Genomic DNA, 20729 nt, shown 5'->3' on the forward strand with positions numbered 1-20729 from the left:
CATCCCTGCATGTAGCCTGGTCGCCAACCAGACTGAAGAGGCCTTCTACCGAACTGGAAACTATTAAAGATGAGGTGGTTTTTGGCAAAAAAGTAAAAGAAAGCATCACTTCATCCATTAAAAACAAGCTTCTCCTGGACACATAAACTGTTCATGGACTGGAACTACTAAGATGCCTCAAGGAAATTTTGGGAAACCTTTGAAGGTCAGAGGTTATGTCAATCACTGTGGATGAATCAAATGATTTTTCTGACATGACCCAGCTATCCATCTCTGTCAGGTTTTTCTACTTCTGGGCCTGTATTCACAAAACATCCTTAGCCCAAACCCCATTTCAAGACTCCAATTTGTCTGACAGTTGATTAAATGTGCATTATATCACCTTCTGCAATAGACACACAACTGAAGGTAACATCACGGCCTTTGCTGGATTATCCAGTAAAATATTTTTGTGTCTTTGCTTCATGTATGAAATCTGTGACGTAGTTTCCAAAACATCTAAAATATTTCTTATGGGATCAATCCACCTGTTTATCCATCCACCCACCTGAATTTAATTTCACTTGTTCCTCATGCTCCTGTGTATTGTTGAATGTCTTTATATGTCACTTGTCCATTGTACCAGTCATCTATGGACATATAGGATGTTCTTTTATGAAACAGGATGCTGTCCCCTCGTTTAGGTTATGTGTTCTCTTTGTTCCTCACTAATAGTTGCTCTCAGCAGCTTACTTGCCCATAATGATGTCACATGGCTTGCCTAAGGAAATGATCTGTTTCCGTGAACTCCACCAGGAGACTGTGTCTTTCTTTCACACACGTAAGCAAACCTCTTGGAGCCCACGTTGGATGAACAGTTTATGGCAGACGTCTACTTTCTGTGTGGCATTATTGGACACTTTGAATCTCTCACGGCTGGAAAAGTCTATTACTGATTTGACTGAGGTGCTTAGCGCCTTCAAGGTGAAGCTAATGATTTTCACAACAGACCTAATGGCAACACAAATGCTGCACTTCCCACAGCTGCGTGCAGCCATGAGCACAGCACCTGGAGCACACACGACGACAGATAATAATGACAGGCTCCGTGACAAAATCGACTGTGAACTTTACTGAGAGATTCCAAGGCTTCAGCTTTCCACTGAGGTGCTGCAGTTTGCTCGTGACCCATTTTCCATCAAACCCGAGGCAGGGCTCTGTGGAAAAGCAAAAGAGGTAATCTCTTGTATTGATGAGAACATCTTTCAAATGGAATTGGCTGATGTGCGGCCCTCCCAGTCTAGGAGTGGACGTTTGGTCTGACCATGTTAGAAAAAATCGGTACCTCAACAAGGAAAGTGGCCTTACTAACATCGCCAACGCTTGAATGTACTTACACTTGTGAGTCTATCGTTTCTCATATGAATGCCATCAAAACAAGGGCACAATGTTTCATGACCAATGAGAAGGTGCATGAGTGTCTCCGGGTTGCCCTTACGACAAACAGTATGAGCTAAACTGTGATGAAACAGCTAAATCAGGAAGTGTAATTTCTCTCTGTGACTTAAACAGGCTCAAAATGACTAGAGTCTGATACGTGTGGTAGTTGTATTGTGTAGTAAATCACCTGATTGAATCATATAATGCTGTCTTTGTGAAAACGCAGACACTCAAGATCCGTTTTACGATGATTCAAACAAGCCCACTTATTATGAGTCCGGATATGGTTTTACTGTTTTAACCTTTAATGAATATGAATATGGCCCTGCTGTTAGCATCTTATGTCTGCTGGGAATTGTTTTTGATAGCATCATGAACAGGCCCATTTATTGTTATTTTATGACTACTGTTTGACTACGCCCAGCTTGCATTTAGCATTTATGTATATTGACCTGCTTTAAAAGCTCCTCATGTGTGCTTGGAAGTGTTGCTGAGTATATTATAAGCAGGCTATGTCCATCTTGTTTTTCACATTCGTGGATGTAGACCTGTCAGAAAAACACATTACTGGCTTTTTAGATGTAACTTTTCTATCAAGCCTTGCAACCTATATATCTTCATTATACTGTGAGAGTTATTTGTAGCCAAATATTCAGCATGGCCCATTGGCGCTTTTGCTATTGAAGGTGCACAACCCTTCTGTAGGCTCTTAAGGTATGGATGAAAAGGCAAAATGTTTTGAGATATGTGTCGTTTCTCCAATAAGCGAGTCTGTGTTTATTTCTCTTCAGCAGATCTTCCACAAACATGATGTTCTTAAGGGCTGTGCTTATTACTGATACAGTTAGTAAAAAAGTGGAAGCACACTTATGCAGAAAACATGTTTATGTTGCCACGGTCGCAAATTGGTCATCATTGTGCCGCCACGCTCTCGGTAAGCAAGTACTTCAAAATCACGGTTTCTTCACTCAGGAACTTTCTGACATGATAAAGTCAGTTGTATGGATGTCGGCTGTCATCGGCACTCAAGACTTTAACCGCTAATTTGAATTAATTAATTTCAAGTTCTGCATTTCATGGGCAAAATGTATTGTTAAATGCTAATTGAGAGCAGTATGTCATTTAAGAGGCGTACTGCTGTGCTGTTTTACTGGAAACATTCAGTTCAATTAGTTGCCAATGCCACAATTTTGCCAAGAATAGAGTAATTCTATATTTTAACATCCAGTGTGGGAATGCATTTCATTCCCGACTTAATGAGCAGACATTAAAAAAAAAAAAATCTCATCTGGTTGAATCTAACTTGCAATCATGGAGATGAGGTTTTCCAAATAACATAAATTGATTTATTAATTTTATGTGTGAGTGCTGTGTGAATGGCATTCAGCTCAGTCATGTCATTATTCCACTTATGTATTTTGGAAACTTCCTACTGTATAATTTTGAATTATGGTAATTTCTCTCAGAAGTATGTACAAATAGATGAACTTCAAGTGAACTTAAAAAAAAAATTAAATAGAAAAAAAATGTAAAAATAAGAATAGAATAATATACACAGAGAGCAATTCAGCTCAAAATTACAAGAGCAATTAGGCAATAGCAGTACACACAACTGGTGTTGTACTGTCAGCTAATTGTTTCTAATTTTCACTATACAAATATACAGACATGTGTAATAGAGTGCAATGATAGCCAAGTAAAACCTAGTGAGGTGGACATAGTATAAAAAGAGCAAAATTAAATGCAAGTTGCAGTGCAGTTACGCATCAGATAGCATAAAAACCACGGTGAGAGCATTTATATCCAATGTCCCTCGGTCCTGATTCTAGAGGTAGATGGCCAACCCGTTCTCTTTTCCATGTTGTCAAATACCTGGGTACGTGGTCTGAGGTGGCAGCTGTCAGGAAGAGCCTCCTGCGGCGGTCCTTGTCACAGCGGAGCTGGATCAGCTCACTGTTTGACCAGAAGTTCTGCAGAGGATGTGCCACCACCTCTATCCGCTCCAGTGTAGCTCCCAGACCAGAGCCGGCCTTTCTGGTCAATTTGTGTCAGAAAATTGTTCTTGCAACGACAGACCGATAAAAGACCGATCTTGTTGCACGTCTTGGCAACACCATGGCAACGGCATAAAAGCCGGACTCCTGCTATCTCAATCACGGGCAGGGGGTCTCTTGACAGAGACAGCGGCATTTAGTCAGCTCAAAGAGGATGTGACATGCTAATCCCTCCTGGTCTGCAGCATCTGCTTAATACTGACCCATGTCACGATGCAGTGGCAGCAGCCCCTGCCATAACATCTGTTTAAAGGTGACCCTCACCCCTGTGTAGTACCTCGGTGTAAAGTCGTACCTTTCTCTCGACATAGATCATTACCTCTGGCCAAACCACAGGGGGTAGCGTGTGTGAATTGAGAAGCATGTGGAGTCAGAGCTCAGTGAAAAACATCTGGTTCATCGTGACCCTTTTACCCCTGATAGAGCTACAACTTTTTCCAACCCCTTTTTTCATTCGTACAGCTGGGTGGTGTCTGCCTGCCAGGCCGCTATGCAAGGTGAAATTATTGTCATGATATAATGAGTTCTGGGAGCTGTAAGGTGACTTTAAAATGTTCTGCTGCTGTCATACTTCAGGGGAGTTTTCAAAGAAGGTCAGATTTTTAAAATGACACCATTTGAGGTCACATATCTGTGCGACCATGACACCAAAATAGGCTCCTAATCTGTGTCAGCTTTAGCTTTTCTTTTGCGTCGTGTGTTATCAGAAAAAAGCCCAAATCTAAAAGCAGCCTTTACTCCTTGTAGAGTAAAATGTAGGAAATGCATATTCCTGGGTATCGAAGTTTTCTGTAACATTTGACCAATAAAGAGTTAAAGTAGAACTCTTAACTTTGCTTGTAAGATGAAGCCTTGAGGCGAGAATGTGGGTATCTGTTTGAAACATGGTGTGGATCAGACCACATAGATATGGTCCTGCCTCCAGTGGAGTTATTGATAATGACACGTTATTCATCACATTCTTCAGCAGAATCTACTCTGAAATAAAATTCCAAATGCAGGGTTCAGTGAGAACAGCTTATGTTTGTCCGCCTCGTACGGAGCAGAACGACGGGGGGAGACAAGGCGAGAGGGAATGATTGCTCGTGCCGAACCGAAAGGAGCGATGCTTTTTGGTTTGTACTTGCAGCAACTACATAACACAAGCTGTCAGCTCTGATGGTAAGTGTGTGTGCGCGCGTGTGTTTGTCTGTGCAGTATGTGCGCATGAAATAGAGACAGAAATACAAAGGGAGTGTTATCTGTTCTAATAAACTATCAAAACTCCTCAGCTATTTAATGAGGCGCCACAATCCAGACCACCCGAGCACACGCACGACACGCACACACACCCTAACTGCCACAGAACTCCAATTTAACACTGAGCTTTCTCATCATTTGGAGCTGTGTCCTAAAACGCACAGTCTGGGATGGACAAACCTCATGCCTTTTATATCCTCCATTAGCTGTGCAGCAGATATAAATTAGCAGTATCACTGCGGTCACGACAGCATCCAGCCAAAGGCCGGCTAATGCTTTGCGATCCTCCATAAAGCTCGCGTTCCTCTATGATATACTCCAACCACATGTGTGTCTCACATAAAATGAGCTTCATAGGCATTTGGACAGACGTACAGTGGTGTTTTGGCTCTGTGCTGTTATTAGTTTAGATGTGAAACAGCAAAGCTGCTATTAGTTTTGTGTCCAGACTGTCAGCGTTAATGGATATGTTCTTTGACATGAAATGAGCGGTTCAAACTTCTGCCACTTTTGGTCAACTTTACCCAGTGCCAGTGCACCAAAAGCTGCGCAGACTATCCTGACGCAGTGATGACGGGTTAAAGGAAAACAAAATAAGCCTGCTTTTTGCTGAAAGGCTGGGTATCTCTGGAATTTGTGATTTTGTTTTCACAGCATATGAAAGATGTCTGTATTCCCTGCATGCCTCCCGCACATGGGGCGAGTGTGCCTGTCTTAACTGGAGGTCGCCCGCCTGGTCGCATCTGCTCTTTGGCCTGAACTTCAGAAAAGTCAAAGAGGTGTTGCTTGAGGATCCCAGTGTGTTCAGGGGCTCATGCGGGGAAAATTCCCTCAAAGTAAAGCTCGTAGACATCAAAGCCTTTTTCTGCTCAAATTCTCTCTGATGGCATCTTGAAGCACAGCAAACAGGTCATTGTATGTGTGTGTGTGTTAGCGCGCTTGTGGCCGACACATGGTCAGCACAATTATTGAACATCAAAGGCTGCTAACATCTCTGCTGTCATCCTGCGAAGCGAGGACGGGACGCTGCCAAGGAGGAAGGAGAGGGGGGGATGAAGGTGAGCTGCGGGGCCTGTGTCGACGACAGGCGATACCACGGAGGAAAGCGATTAAGGGGAAGATTGGGATTGATAGAGGGATAGGAATTAGGTGGCTCCGACTGAGGGGCTGAAAGGAGGCGACCGGAGATGTGGGCAAGTGAAGCGACATCATAAAGAAGAGGAACGGATTTGCATATGGAGCGGCTGATACCTTAGAGACAGCTCCGGCTCTCGCAGCTGGCAGACTGACAGCGCCGGGCAGGTGTGAGGCTCGGCGCCGTGGCACATTCAGAAAGTGACACTTAACAAGGGTTGTGTGTATGTGCGCGCACCTGTGTGTGTCCATGTGAGTGGAGGGGGCATCATTCATCTTTAACAGCCCTTTGTGCAGCAGTCTTCAAAAATAGAGACATACTGTATCAGCTCCCTCTCTTTTTCTCCAGCACATCCATCTGCCTCCTTCTTTCTACTTGCTGCTCCTTTCTTTACATCTTTTCCTCCTTCTCCAAAGTTTAACCAAGGGGCGGAAAAGTGCTTCATCGATTCAACGGTGAACATCCAGGTTATCAGATTATATGAAAAACCTGAGGTATGCGTGTGTACTGCTGGCTCTCTTTCATCATCTTTGCATCCTTGTATCAAAGAGTCGTCCGTCAACATCTTTAACTCTGCTGCTCAGGCCAAGAGGTGGGCGATTCCTCATTTTGAATCAGTCTTGCTCTGACAAACCTAAATGAGTGCATCAATCAATATTTCCCCCTCTTGCTTCCCATCCTGCTTTATTCCCTCGTCATTTCACTGGTGGCGACAAAGTGGCTAATTTTAAACAGGCAGCACAAATTGGCAAGTTAAGGGCAATATATTTTGTCATCTCTCCTCAATTTAACAGGACGTTTCTGTGTCTGGTTTTGCTCCGAGGCTTTTTGAGCGACGGTCAGATTTGCCCCGCCAGCGAATCACTTTGTGGTCGAGGTCATTCATTATACATTTGACTCTTGAGCCAAAATCGGCAGTTGTTTCCTTTTTGTGGAAAGAAATACAGAATAATGGCTTCGAAACTCAGGCTTTCAGCGAGACCACGCTGTCTTCTTTTCACCAAGAAACTTATTGACATATCCAGCCTTCGGCGCAGAAAGTAAAATAACCGAGAGCGAGAGAAGAAAAGTAAGTACAGAACGCTTTGCTTTGTGTTTGCAGAAAGTCTGAGCTGTAAGGCTTTTTGGTTCCTCAACGATGAGCAAGTATTTAGCTGTTGCCGTCCTGAAGAGATGAACGTGTTTTATTCAAAAAACTGCTCTTTTTTGAGTAATATATTACTCTAATATCCACTTTAACATTAAATTTAGAGTGTGATTGGCCATGAAGCATGATGCTGACAAGGTGTTGAATATAGGTGTACGAAAATACAGTGGTGGATTTAGGTTTTGTGACAGCTCAGTGGACTTTGTTACACGCTATTCATTCATTGCACGGCTTCAAATCCATTGTTGCCTGTCATCCCACCTGTCTCTTCCATCTGTCCCGTTATTCGTCTTCGCCGTCGAAGGGAACTGCTGTGAATGCAAGAAATGAAAAACTTTCATCAAATTTGAGAAAGTTGGAGCTTAATTTTCCCCGGGGAACGCAAACATTTGACAAAAATCTGCTTGACAATAAGGAAGGGATGAAAAAAAGAAACCACATTAATGCATGAGAAGCGGTTTCTGTCTGGTCTTCCTTCGACTTCTGTGTCCCAGTTCAGGAAACTGCTCTGATTGATTGAGTGGTAATTGAGTTTTTCACTGACCCCTCACTTTTCATCAGTAGAAGAATCACACCTCAGCTGCACAAATGCAACTCTCCCCAGGCGGCATTTATTCCTGACAGGCGGGCTGATTGCAGCTGCTTTCTTCAGTCTAACATGACGTGTTATTGCCATTGCTTAATTCCCCCCTCAGTCATCATCTCCTGACTCGCTGAAATAGGTGGGTACCTCTACCTCCTGTCTATCAGGCTCTGTTGCATCCACACCTTCTCCCAGTGTCTTTCTCTCACATTCTTATACGCCTGTACCTCCATGCGCGCCATCTTTCCTTACATTCATGCACACTCTTTACTCTCCCCATGCTGCTGGAACAGAAATAATGGAAGTCACATTGTCAAAACTTAAAGGATTTTCACTTCACCAGATGTATTCAGTGATGGAATTTAACAAATTACTCATTTTACTAAGTATTGTACTTGAAGACATGTTCATGGTACTTGAACTTTTCATGAGTATTTCCATTTTACGCAACTTTAGACTTGTATTCCACTGCATCTCAGAGACAATGATTGTACTGTTTATCTGACAGATTTAGTTACTTTTCAGATTACAATTTTTCATTCCATTCCAGTCCACGTATCTCAGAATTTGGTGACTTTAAATTCAGGGTTTTCTCATAAATGGAAGGATTAAGTGTTCCTTTCTGGGTTGGGATAATTCTCCAACTTCTTAAAATGATTAAACTTAAAAAAAAAGCCTCTTGGATTAGCCGGAAAATGCATCATCACAAAGCTGAAAACAGGAGTGTTTCTCTGAGCTCATGAAAAGTTGACTTTTTAGAGATACGTGGTTCTCACAGGACAGTGATGCTACAAACATGACGATCTTATAGAATATGATGCACTGCTGTAGATTAAACTGCACAACAGTATATAAAGTAGTTAAAATGAGCTCAATCTTAAACATCGACAGCAGTAAACACACATCATATACTGAAGTGATAGAAATACTTGGATCTTTTACTCAAGTAATAATACAACATAAAAATACTTTGTTACAAGAAAAAGCTCTTACTTCAGTACAAGTAGTATAAGTATTAGCATCAAAACATATTTAAAGTACCAAAAGTAAGAGGACTCATAATGCAAACTGGCCCATTTCAGAATAATATGCTGTATATTATATTGCTTGGTTATAATTATTGATGCATTAATGTCTTCCTCACTGTAATGTTGCAGCTGGTTAACATGGATCTTAAATTACTTTATATAATGTTGAGTAGCTTAACGTACAGTAATAAATCTAATAATACGTCATACTGGTTTACATTTTGTATTATTAAGTACCTCAGAATTGCACTTGAGTAATGACATTCCACCACTGATCATGCATGATGGTAAAACACTGACTGACAGGGACAAATTCATTTAAAGCTTATGATTGCACTATCAGATAATGCATGTTCAAGTGTTTAAGGGATTTACTGTGATACCTTTTGAAATCTAAAGCTGAAAAAGTGGAAAACATGCAGAAATTATACTTATTATACAGGTTTTTTTGGCCAGCAACATGGACTTTAATGTGAAAACAATGCTTTCCTCATTCCTTTCAATGACGTTTCCCTGCGTCACTTTGTCCTGATTAAACTGTGACTAATTTTAAAAGTCTTCTGCTGTATATCACAGGCAGCCTTGTATAGGCCGTTGACTAATACAGGAAAATCCATCTGAAAGGCTCCACATGACAAAATTGAATGGCATCATAACACCACCACCACTGAGCGCAACATGAATTATTCGTGGTAATAAAAATTCATGAACATGTGTCTATGCATGTGTTTGTGTTTGTGTGTGTGCATGGATCCTTGGGAGAGCAAATTTAGATGTTTCCAATGCGGCAGTATTTATAGTGTATCATCAGTGCTTATCTCTCGGTTCAGAAATACTGAGGTAAGAGCCTTCCAGAAGGAAAACGATGATTAAAAAAAAAATAGAATCAGGCTTATACACATATTTTGGCAACTATTTATTCAACAATTTTTATTTCATACATGAGAACGAACCTCTAAATTAAATATAATAAATCCCACAGACAATGGGAGAAAAACACCTCCATTATGGTGCTATATATCGAATCAAGCCCTCTCAGTGCAGCTTGATATGAAACCCTTTATTTCACCAAGGTACATCAGAAGCTGAACTAACGTGTCTAGCTCTAATCCTGATCTTTACTGAGCTTTACTGTGAATATTTCGTATTTTGTGAGCGACTGACTCATAAAGATGTGTGTTGCTACAAGAAAAACGTGGTAGAGGACAAAAGCATTGAACTGCTTACACACCATAAGCTAAGATTAATTAACACTGTGTATAAACACAACTTCTATCATTCTCGAAACTTGTGATTATTTGCAGCATATTTCTAAATATCAGTATTTCAAGTCAGTCATCATATCAAAAAACGGTTTCTTAAGTCTAATATCCCAATGACAGCGAGATGACAGAATTACTGAAGAATCACTGAATAATTTTATTAACATTGTGATAATCTTAAACTCAACAAAATACATGGTGTCAGCATTCAAGGGGGCTAGTAGAGAGGGAAGTGCTCACAAGTCCCCGTTTTAAGACAGAAAATAAACAAACAAACGAAAAAAAACTCTCTAAATGAAATATATTCCTGAGATGCAAAACAAAAGAAACAGATATAATCGAAAACAAAACGAAAGATCAAAACGTCACGATCGTGGAAATTGGACTGATTGATTCTAGTGTCAATATTGCAGAGGAACAAAGAAGTGCACTGAAGCCAAACTGTACAGCAAAGACACGTGAAGGGTCAGAGGAGGAGAGATAGGACTGGACCGGGCCATGTCATGCTATCATCACTGCTGCGGAGAATGAAACCGACAAAACCACGAGATAAAACTAAATGTGAACCAGCGCAGTTAAAAAAAAGAGGTGTTTTAGATAGATTATGAATCAAAGTGGGCATTACTTTCATTGTTCATCCCTTTTTAATCAGGGATTCAGAGTTTTTACTTGATGTGGGCCTCTAATTTCCTGAAATTGGGAACAATTGCTGGCGCCAAATGTGTGAGTGCCCGACCGACTACAATATTCTGCGAGCAGAGGCGCTCTCGGGGCGGCGCAGGATTTTGAAAAGGCTGTGGCGGGATGAATACGCGATGCGACATCAGCAGGTGGCGTTTCGACAAGCTTCAGTAATGGCCAATCACGTCAGGTCGTCTCATCCCTCTTTAAAAGAAGCAGGCCGGCAGGCAAGGCACAAATAAACAGCTCCACAAATACATGTCCAAGAATGTTCTGGGTTGAATTAACGTTTCAGGATACGCTGAAATCCTGTGATATGGTGTTACTTCATAAAATAGTGATATCAGAGCACTTGGTCAACTCATAGTATAATAAAATGTGTTTCTATGATTACCGTCGGGCACACATGTAGTCCCTGCTGCTGCAGGTTTAGTCAACTGAAAGGGAATAATCCTACAAGCTCCGAGCAGCTGTGAACGACAACAGTGCTAGAAATCACCCACTAATTTAACCCATTCCAAGCTGCTTTGGTCGCATTAAAAGATGCATTTAAATATGTGTTAATAAAGAAAAGGTCACTCCCAGGGAAAGAGGCAAAACACTTGCATAAGTGTTGTTTTTTGGGTTTTTTTTTGTGTGTGTGTGCCACCGCCAACATGAAAATTGTTCGCAAAAATTGTGCGCAAGTATGTGCATGCCATAACGACTGCCAGTATTACACTGCCTGATCTGCATGAACCTCAGCTGCGCCGCTGTCAGTCAAAGAAAGTGGGTGCATTTGGACCAGACGGAGGTGAATCTAAAAAAATGGACTTGCGCCCTTGAAAGTACTATATTAGCGCTACTGCTGTCTTCCCGCCAGGATGAAATTAGAGGCCCATGGTGATGGAGTGGTATAAACCGAACTGATATATATTGGAAAGGAAGGAGGCAACAAGATTAAAGCTTAGTTTTAAACAACAACATCAACAAAAAGAAAAACGACCAATAACTGACCCCAAGCTACAGTTGACTCTATCATAGCAAAATAGTGCATGATGGTATGTGCCAGGCTGTGAGAACAACAAATTAAAAAAGTTTCAGGTTTGGTCTGACTATCATAAAAAGCCATTTGCAACAAATTAGCTCATTACTTTCGTGTCAAAACAAATATTTACATGTGGTTTTCAGAAAGAAAAACAAAACACATTTCACCATTCGCTAAGAAATAGCCTTCAAATTAGTCAGAGTGCATAATTCAGTAAATGGCACCTGTTTCCTTTCTGACCCATCACTGCACACCTGGCCAGTGCCCATCTGATATAAAACAGCCTGATTCTCTGACTTCACAATCAACAAATCGATTCGACCGCTCTCTCATTTCCAAGCCGGAACTCACGAGCGTAGAGCAACAGAAAATCTGATTGACACCGTCACTGATTTAAGACACAATGAAAAGAACTAGATAGAAAAGTACAAAATAATAATAATAATAAAAAAAGAACAAAACATGACATCATTGTGATAAATGTATCTATGCACACATGTGATACAGAAGGTTCCTAAAGACCGGAGCCCGTCTAGAATGCTTTAGTCTCGATCTACTGAAGGTTTGGGGTGTGGCTGAAGTTAAACCTGTAAAAAGTGGTACATTGATTGAAGTGCACTACTATTGCAAACTGTGGCAAAGCTTCTGCATTTTTAAAAACAAATAATCAAGGTATTTAAAATGTAATATGCAAACTAAATGTCTGCGTCCGCGGTGACGGGCAAAAACTGATGTGATCGATCGAATGACTCCCAGCTCCTGATTCACCCCAGCAGTGTTCGAGCTCTACCACAAACAGAAAAAGACCTTACTTGCTGACCTTATTTGCATAATGTTGTAAATTGGCCATCGAATTGGAGACAGCTGGGCCCACTATTTTATTGCCCTTGGTAATAATTTACTCCCTTTTAGTGGATTAGTGCCTTGCCTTTAAGTCTTTAGTTCCAGAGGCCACAGACTTTATCGCTCTTTCACAGGAGAGTAAATCAGCCAAATTCCTGCAAACTGATAAAAGACAAATGGCAGGGACGTATGAAAAGAAGCAGAAGTTGTTTACGAGGATATGTTATGTTTGTCTCAGCGTGTGGGAAACTTTCATTGCCTCCAGCGTGAAGGTAATGTTTATCTTAATGCGTTCCAGTTTGTATTTGGTGAAGACAGATGCACATTTTCCTCTAGTTCTGTGGACAAAGGGCCAACATGCAAACACCATAAGTGTTTTTCCATATTTGTTTCACTGAGTTTTGTCATTTCCTTTTCTTGTTCACTCGTATTTTCTACACCGAATCTTTCAGCTCTGTAGCACCTCAGAGCACGCCACAAACACAAGAAGCCACCGCTCTCCAAAATTAAGTTACAAACAGTCTTCCATTGGGGCTCTCCCTTAAATAACTCCAGTTCAAAAGAATCAAACATGAAGAAGAACCAAACAAAAACATGCTAATGTGTATTACCAAAGTTTAGTTTTCACACATTATATACATGCCTTGTGCCCAAACAAAATACATTTGTTTAAAAGTTTTCCAATAAGGATTATGCAATGAAAAATGACAAAAGGAAATAGATAAGGTGGCTAATATACAAATTTGAAGGAATATGGGAATCCAGAATTTAACAGCAATTTTTCACAATCAACCACATTTTAGCAGACACAATATACAGCAGGGAGCTTAGAACCATTAAACCAAAATTATTAGAAACTTTTTTTATATATAAAAACATGATTTAGCTTACATTTTCAAAAAGATGCACTGTGATTTTTTTTTTCCAGGATGAATCAAGGACAGCCTTGTCATCTTTCTGCTATACCCATCTGAGTAGAAGAACCATTCCCAAAGCGATCGAGCTGTTGGCAAAGGAACACAGTTACTCATTCAGACATTTTTGTGCTTCTCTGTTTGTCTTCAGTTTTTAGTTTTGGAAAGGAGGCCCCTGCAGATCTATGACCCAGCACTCACACACTATTTCCTTTTTTTTTTTCTTTTTTTTTCCTTGCTTGAAGACCCCATGAAATGGAAATCAAAGTTCAGTCCATGGAGAGCGACTCTGACAAAATGGAAATAAGAAGAGCAGTTATGCAGTTTGAGAGGTGGGAGTATGCGGCATGTTGGTGATATCTACAGCTCAACTAAATCATTAGAAGCTGGTTAAGCAGAAATGTGGAGGTGGCAATACAAACAGAAAGTGTGATTTTTCGTCAAACTGATGTTATCACTATTTGCATAAAGTAACACTATGATTGGATGCTTATCTAGGAGCCAGTACATGGACGGAAACCACTGTGGAAAGCTGCCTGGACCTCAAGATTATAAGAGGTATCAATCAAAATAAGTGAAAGAGTGAGCAAAGGTAATTAAACACTACATTTCCTGTACATACTATAACTGTATACTTGTTTCTGTCACTCCCAATGGTCCATTTTGCATTTCACAGGGTCCTTAAGCCTCAGAATTATCCCAATGTGACGTAAACGTAAACAAAATAATTCAAAGTGAAAAGCTAAACTCATTTCAATACAATTTATACAACTTTTAGAGAGAGGAGATCGACTCTTTCTGTACACCTGAACTCTTAATGTGAATCACAAACTACTGTAAGCTGTCGAGAGGACGCTGAAGGTGTTGGTGGTTCGCTAAACTGCAGCCTGGACAGTGCAGCAATATACAGACAGAAGTACACAGGAACAGCAGGTTTAGCAAATGGTCTTATATACTTGACTGAGTTTACTTGATGGAATGCTTCATCTAGCATCTTTGTGTATTCTCTTCTCTTAACAATACCGCACTACCCTTTATTACCCCTACCCTAATAATGAAAATCATATTATACACTTATCTGACAAACCTTGCTACAGTGTTACACAAAACTTTCTTCTTATCTTACAAGGGTCCACTGTTTAATTACAGGTCTATTTAGAGAGGATGGGGTTGGGGGGGTGGGGGTGGATCGTCTAGTATTCAGTGTGATAGACATGTATAAGGCGTAAACAGCAAAGATTTTTCATTCAAATAATAAAAAAGAACAAAAAAAGACGCAATGCATAATCAAAAGCTGTGAGCTAAGCAATGAAACGATGGTCCAGTTAACCATCTACAAAGCATTTACATTGCTACCGACAGACGATACATGAAGGCATTGACAGAAGTTCAATGGCGTCTGTATTTTTAGGCACCGTGTTGATGTGAGATATGATATGTGTTTGTGGACGCGTGTGAACAAAGGGGACATCGTATGTGTTCGGGGTGTCTGCTCGGAGGGAAACGGAGGAGAGGATGAACGAGGGCTCATGTAAGAAGCAGTCATGGTAGAGATACAGACTTCCAGGCATTCATGTCAAAGATGAGGAACAGTATGAGCGAGGGGGCGACTTCAGCAGCGACGGCAAGCTGCCTGCGAACACCGGCTGCCAAATCAAAAGAGGAAGAAAGAAAGAAAGGGCGGGATGTAAATGACAGAAATGGGCCCAACAGAAGGTAATAATAGAAAAACACTGGCTGGGCTGCCTGCGGGTTCCTCGTGGACACGATGGGGGCAGTGGTCAGAGGTGGAGAAGAGAAGGGGGAGACAGAGAGAGAGAGAGAGAAAGAGATACAGGGATTGAAAGGGGGGAGGAGAGAGCTGCACAGCTCCCCCTGCAGTCTAAATGAAGTATTCTTTCTTTTCTTCTGCGTGCGCGTGGTTGCCCTCAGCGTTGATGATGGCTGTGTCGGCGTCGGGCGCGTCGTCCGCTCCTTTGGCCTCGTTTGTCAAGTACGTTCCTGAGAAAAAGGAGAACACAAACCTGCATCAAGGAAAACAAACGCCGAGCGGCCCTGCATGGTGTTTGCTGCCCGAGGCGAGAAACACATCTGAAGACAACATCAGTAATGCTACATAATTCATACGCGGAGTGATGTGAAGCTGGGATAGTACAGGATATGTAAATACAGCGGCGAGGAAGTGTGTAAAACCCTGCATCAACAAACACCTCCGCACAGGCGTGCAGCTGTACACCTAAGCAATGCGGTGCGGCTCTCACTTCTAACTACTGTAAGAGCTCACTTTTGTAGCATCAGTGTTGGAAACTGACCATTAACTCTAAACCTTAGGCTTTTTCGCTTATTTTCTCTCTCTTTTTAGCAGAGTCTCTACCTTACTCTACAGGCATGCCATATATTGTTGTTTTTAAAATGAGCTGGGCTACTCGAAAAATGCCATCAATTTGCATGTCATGCACTAAAACATGTTTTTAAGTAGGTAGTTAAGGAACAAATATCTGTATATGAATGGAAAGAGAAGAGTAACGACCTGGGGCACTCTGAGCCTTAGCACAGTCTTAAAACACACCGAAAAAGTTGTCATTAGTGGTTTTTGACTCTTTGTCTTGCTTTGATTCAGGGGATAGAAATGCTTTGGAACTATGTATCCCATAATCCTTTAGGGAATGTAAACAGGGAGTATAATGCCACCATGGATTCAGTGAGTTTTCAGTGAGAATTTAGTGTGGGCTAAAATACAAGCCACATTCATTGTAGCCTAGATTTGTTTACGTTCTGTCAAAATGGCACTGTTAAAAGTCTGTGGAACTAGCTGTTATCAGTGTCTGTTTGCAATGTTCCCATGGGTGTTCACACAACTATCACCTCACTACCTGAAAAGAACGGAAAAACGTGATTATTCTCAGGCAAGTTCTGGAGTTGGGAGCATGTTTTTCTTTTTTCTGTGATTTCTCAGTGAATCTACTGACATCCTCTTCCTTTACTGAGATCATCAGAAAATTTTGCACTGAATATAATCAAATATAATATGTGTTAGAGTTATGACTCTGAGAAGAAGGATTTCAAGGATTTTTTTTACACAAAAGAGGGTAGAGTAAAATCATGCCATAGCATTCTGTGTCTCCCCCAATCAGTATTCATAATAAATGCAATGACATTTCTGGATTGCTTATGGGAAAAAATGGGTATCCACTAGTGCCATCATACTATGCGTGCAGGACTTAAGCCTTCATTCCTTCTTCTCCACTGCAGGTATGTCACACAACTTGTAACTTGGGAATTGGGGAAAGACTCTGAGGTCTAATGGGACAAGTACAACATGCTCCACTAGCTCCATAAGCCTTGAGAGACTTAACTCTGGTCCACTGTGGTTTTACCTTTATGCCTGGCCAGGTATCTTCCCAGAACAATGATTAAACACAAGGTGACAAAGACCACTACAGCCACCACTCCTCCGATCAAGGCATGGTCAGTGCCGTGCTGCCCCACAGCGTTGGGATCTGAGGAAAGACAGAGAGAGAGAGACAAAGGCAGCAGATGAAGGCGCCGGTTGGTGAGGTGAGGGAGCGAGGGCAGAGGAACAGCAGCAGACAGACAATACAAAACAGAGCAAGGAGGAAAAAGGAGATTATTTCCAGCTCGTTCCTGCCATAATGAGCTGCTGTCATTCCTCTCTCCTTTCACATCATGCAGTCAGAGCGGAGCTGCCTAGCTCTCTGAGAATAATAAAATGAGAGAGGGAGGAAGGGAGACGGACACCACGTTGACACAAAGAGCAGCTACAGGCAGACACACACACATAAGCCCTGCAAAATGAAGGAAAAGGAGAATGAAAGAGGGACCCGGAAAAAAGAAATGAATAATTTAGGATCACCCCCATGGTGCCGCAGGAGTCCCCAACATACAAACCGGGGCAGCGGTGGAAGAGTAGTACACAGTAAATAAATCATCACACGGGAAGTAAAAAGGAAAGATCAATCTTTTTCTGTTTCTTGGCGAGGAAGGATTCTTATTAGGAAAATGAATTGGCTGTTAGAGAGTTGCTACAGGTCTCCAGCTGTTGGAAAAGCAGTCGAAACGATAGTTGTGAAGATGGAACAATCTGCATGATGAGGCTGTTCACGCCTCACGCGAAGATCCATCAAAGGTTCCCCTCGACTTCAACAATAGCTCATTTCCTTTTATTCACCTCCACTTCCCTTGTTGGCGAATTCCGGCTCGCAGGGTGTTCAGGGTAAGAGTAGGGACGTGACACTGCCGGCGTCCACTGTAGATGAATCAAAAAAAGATGTCGACTGTGACAGCGTTGGGTGGGGGGGTGGGGGGGGGTAACGGAATAGCCTGTATTATTCATATCAGTCCATGACACCTGAGAAATTAGCACTCATCTCATCATCCACCTCCGAGCGCCGGGGCACGCCACATACAACCCTGTCACGTCACGTGCACATGTGGGCTCATGATAGCTAAAATATGGCCGTGTCAGAGCAGGGTGAGCAGTGATGGAAGGCCGGTTTAGACACGCGGCGCACGTGGCGCACTGACACTGTTTCTCTTCAGTATTCTCCTTTTCTTTCTGTGTCCGCCCATGTGGCCGAATTGAACAGCTGGCTCGCTCTCGCTCCATAACTCTCCATGGTCTGAGTGACCAGGCCGTCACACTTCACTGCCTCCCAGTGGACAAACACACACTCGTACCGACGCGCGCACACACACACAGACGTGTGCAGCGTGGTTTCACCGTGCTGCAGTTCTGCTTGGTCAGTGGAGCAGAGAGTAGAGGAATGTTCCCCTGGCACGGCCCAGCAGGGCGAGGACTCGAGGCGTTTAGTTACACACATGGCTGTGTCTCTTCACCTCTATCTGTCAGGACAGCGAGTGTTTTTTACCATCATGCACACACTCGCTGTCCCCGCAGTCCGGCTGTTACAGCCCACTGCAGGCACAAACAAGCCATGACCATGCAGTCGTATGTCCGTCTATAGAGTGCGACACACTCTGGCTGCGCAATATGCCGGCGTCATGTCCAAGAGGTTGGGCTGTAAGTCAAATCCACTGACACTTCCAGGACATGCTGTCCGATCCTGCACCTGCTACTGCATCGCTTCCTTAAAGGAGTACTCCACCAAAAGTCTGTCCTCTGACTAGAACTGAAATGGAGGTTTGTAAGGCATCAATACATCCTGTAGGATAAAACACTTCCTTGTCACTGTTGACTTGTATGTTCAGTATGTTCCAAACTGTCATAGTTTCTCCAAAACATCGCAAGTGCTTTTGATGCTGTATATGATATTGCCTCCTCATAGCTGCAGAGCTCCACCTGAAGTAGTGTGATCATTGATTTCTGTGTAATTTTTTTTCACATACTGAGCAGATGGATCAATGCAAGGAAGCTATAATAGTGGTTTGCGAAGGTTGTACAGATTTTGATTTTGATTTTTTTTTTTTTTTACCTGACTCGGCATCACAGTAAGAATGAAGTCTGTCTACAGGTCTTTGGTAATGTGAGTGAAAAAAGTTCTGTGAAGTCTTTTCTGGCTCTTTTGTAAGTCTGATAAATCACCTCAAGTGATGTCACTCGAGTCAGAATTGTTTGAAATTGATAAATAAGTTGGGGGTGTGGAGTTAGAAAAAAGTGAGCTTACTCGACCTCGTAGCCCACTCCTCATTTTTGTTCAAGGCCAGCAGCTACAGGCTACATTAGCCGCTACTGGCATAGCACACCCAAATCTCTGACTGGACTGTTGGTGGTCGAGTTGCATTGTGGGTAATGTAGGCACCAGGTTTTGACATTGAGAAGAATTTGTGGAATAACAGACAATATCTCTGGTTTAGCTGCATCAATTTTGATTTTTTTTTAAACTGTCCCTCATGAGTCTAACAGTGTTATTGGATAAACGTTAAATTCCAGGAGTACTCTTTTAAACCACCTTTCCAGCCAACAGGGGGGTATTTGATACTCATACTCACAACTAGATCTTCAGTGTATTCCATTAACTCATGAAGCAACAGAAGTGCATGACAAAAGTTCATCATAACATGCAGCTTTAAATACTTTTCATGCAGCGCCTCCAAAACACGGCCCATCTATTGTGTTCTCATGTATTCTGTTCTAGTCCGCTGCTGCTCACGGAAGGAGATGTGCAACGAAAGGAAATGAAAAAGTACAGATTGATGGACAGGAAAAGGCTGAAATTTCACTTGGAGCAAGGCGGAAAAGGAAAGGCAACAAGGAGAAAGGGGATCTAGAGGAGGGTTATACATTTTTATGGGTCCAAAACACATCATCTTTTAATAAGGGCACATACATTCCTCTGTGGGTGATTTAATATGAGAGCGTGGGTGGCTGAGCAAACTTCTCTTTTAATATTTATAACACTCTCCTTGTCGCACGGCCTAGCGAGTTGGGCTTGTTTAATAAATTAAAGGGGTTCAGGGTTTCTGTGAGCCACTGCTTGGACGGACTGAACCTAAAGTGTTACTCTTAAACTGCCCCACTAACTCCTCATCTGATCCGTTTCACTGGGGCTGGCTTCATAAGGGGTTTCCAGTGGAAGGATATGCGACAGTGATACGATGGGCTTTCAAGAGGACGTTTAAAGGCTGGAAATGGAAACAATATAATTTACAGCCCCATTATCTGGTCAGATTAAATCACATTAATCGTAGAATCACTTTTCTAGAAAGAATGTGAAGCAAACCGTATGTCAAAATAAAGGCATGTGTGATGGATGCTGTAAGTTATAGGTTAAACTTCCAGTACAGGTCACTGTTCATTACTAAAATGTGACAAAACTAAACCATCATTCGCCTTTGATTGGTTCCAAAAAGGTGTTATATAGATTTGGAAATTATGTGCAAAGGAATATTTGTAGTTCAAGAGGAAACTCAAATGTTTCATCAAGGGCTCAGCTGGAGAGAAATCATGAGCATACGAGAAAAGCTGGACCATGTCCTTCAATCAGGTTATCCCCTCCGTTTGTAGCGGCCTGATCTGACCTTCATTTCTGCAAAATCACATGTTATACATTAATTAGTGATCTGGGAAAGCTATTAAATATCTAAAAGGGGAAGTCCAGTGGAGTACCAAAAGGCTTGACTTGGTTTGGTTAGTTGATAACACACAACCCTGACTCTGATGTTAGCTTCGCTACGTGTCCGTAGGGCCTGAACACAACATATAAGCACATTTGTTAGATTGTCTGAAGCTCCTTCGTGCCATGTAAAAAGCTTTTTATGATCAGAATCGGAAGACTGTCAACTGGCATGTGTTACGTGCGTGCCTTTATCTTCGAATACCATAATCACTGTTTGTCTAACTACATGGGAGATGTTTGCCATTCTGAGTATTATACAAAGTGTTGATACAGCATCTCTCGGCCTGATGCCACACCACC

General features: G+C 42.0%; 1 protein-coding gene across 3 annotated transcripts in view; it reads right to left on the reverse strand.

The window, feature by feature from the left end:
- Positions 1 to 9523: 9523 nt before the first annotated feature.
- The window catches only part of cadm2a (cell adhesion molecule 2a), a 209956-nt gene continuing 198750 nt past the window's right edge, over positions 9524 to 20729 (reverse strand). For all 3 annotated transcript variants that reach the window (XM_041951995.1, XM_041951996.1, XM_041951994.1), the window contains 2 exons: positions 16710 to 16832; positions 9524 to 15333 (listed from right to left, as the gene is read on the reverse strand). In XM_041951995.1, coding sequence (XP_041807929.1) covers positions 15215 to 15333; positions 16710 to 16832 — 242 coding nt within the window. In that variant the 3' untranslated portion in view covers positions 9524 to 15214. The remainder of the gene's footprint in view (positions 15334 to 16709; positions 16833 to 20729) is intronic.

The sequence above is a fragment of the Chelmon rostratus genome, chromosome 14 (genome assembly GCF_017976325.1).
Source record: "Chelmon rostratus isolate fCheRos1 chromosome 14, fCheRos1.pri, whole genome shotgun sequence".
Taxonomy (NCBI): domain Eukaryota; kingdom Metazoa; phylum Chordata; class Actinopteri; order Chaetodontiformes; family Chaetodontidae; genus Chelmon; species Chelmon rostratus.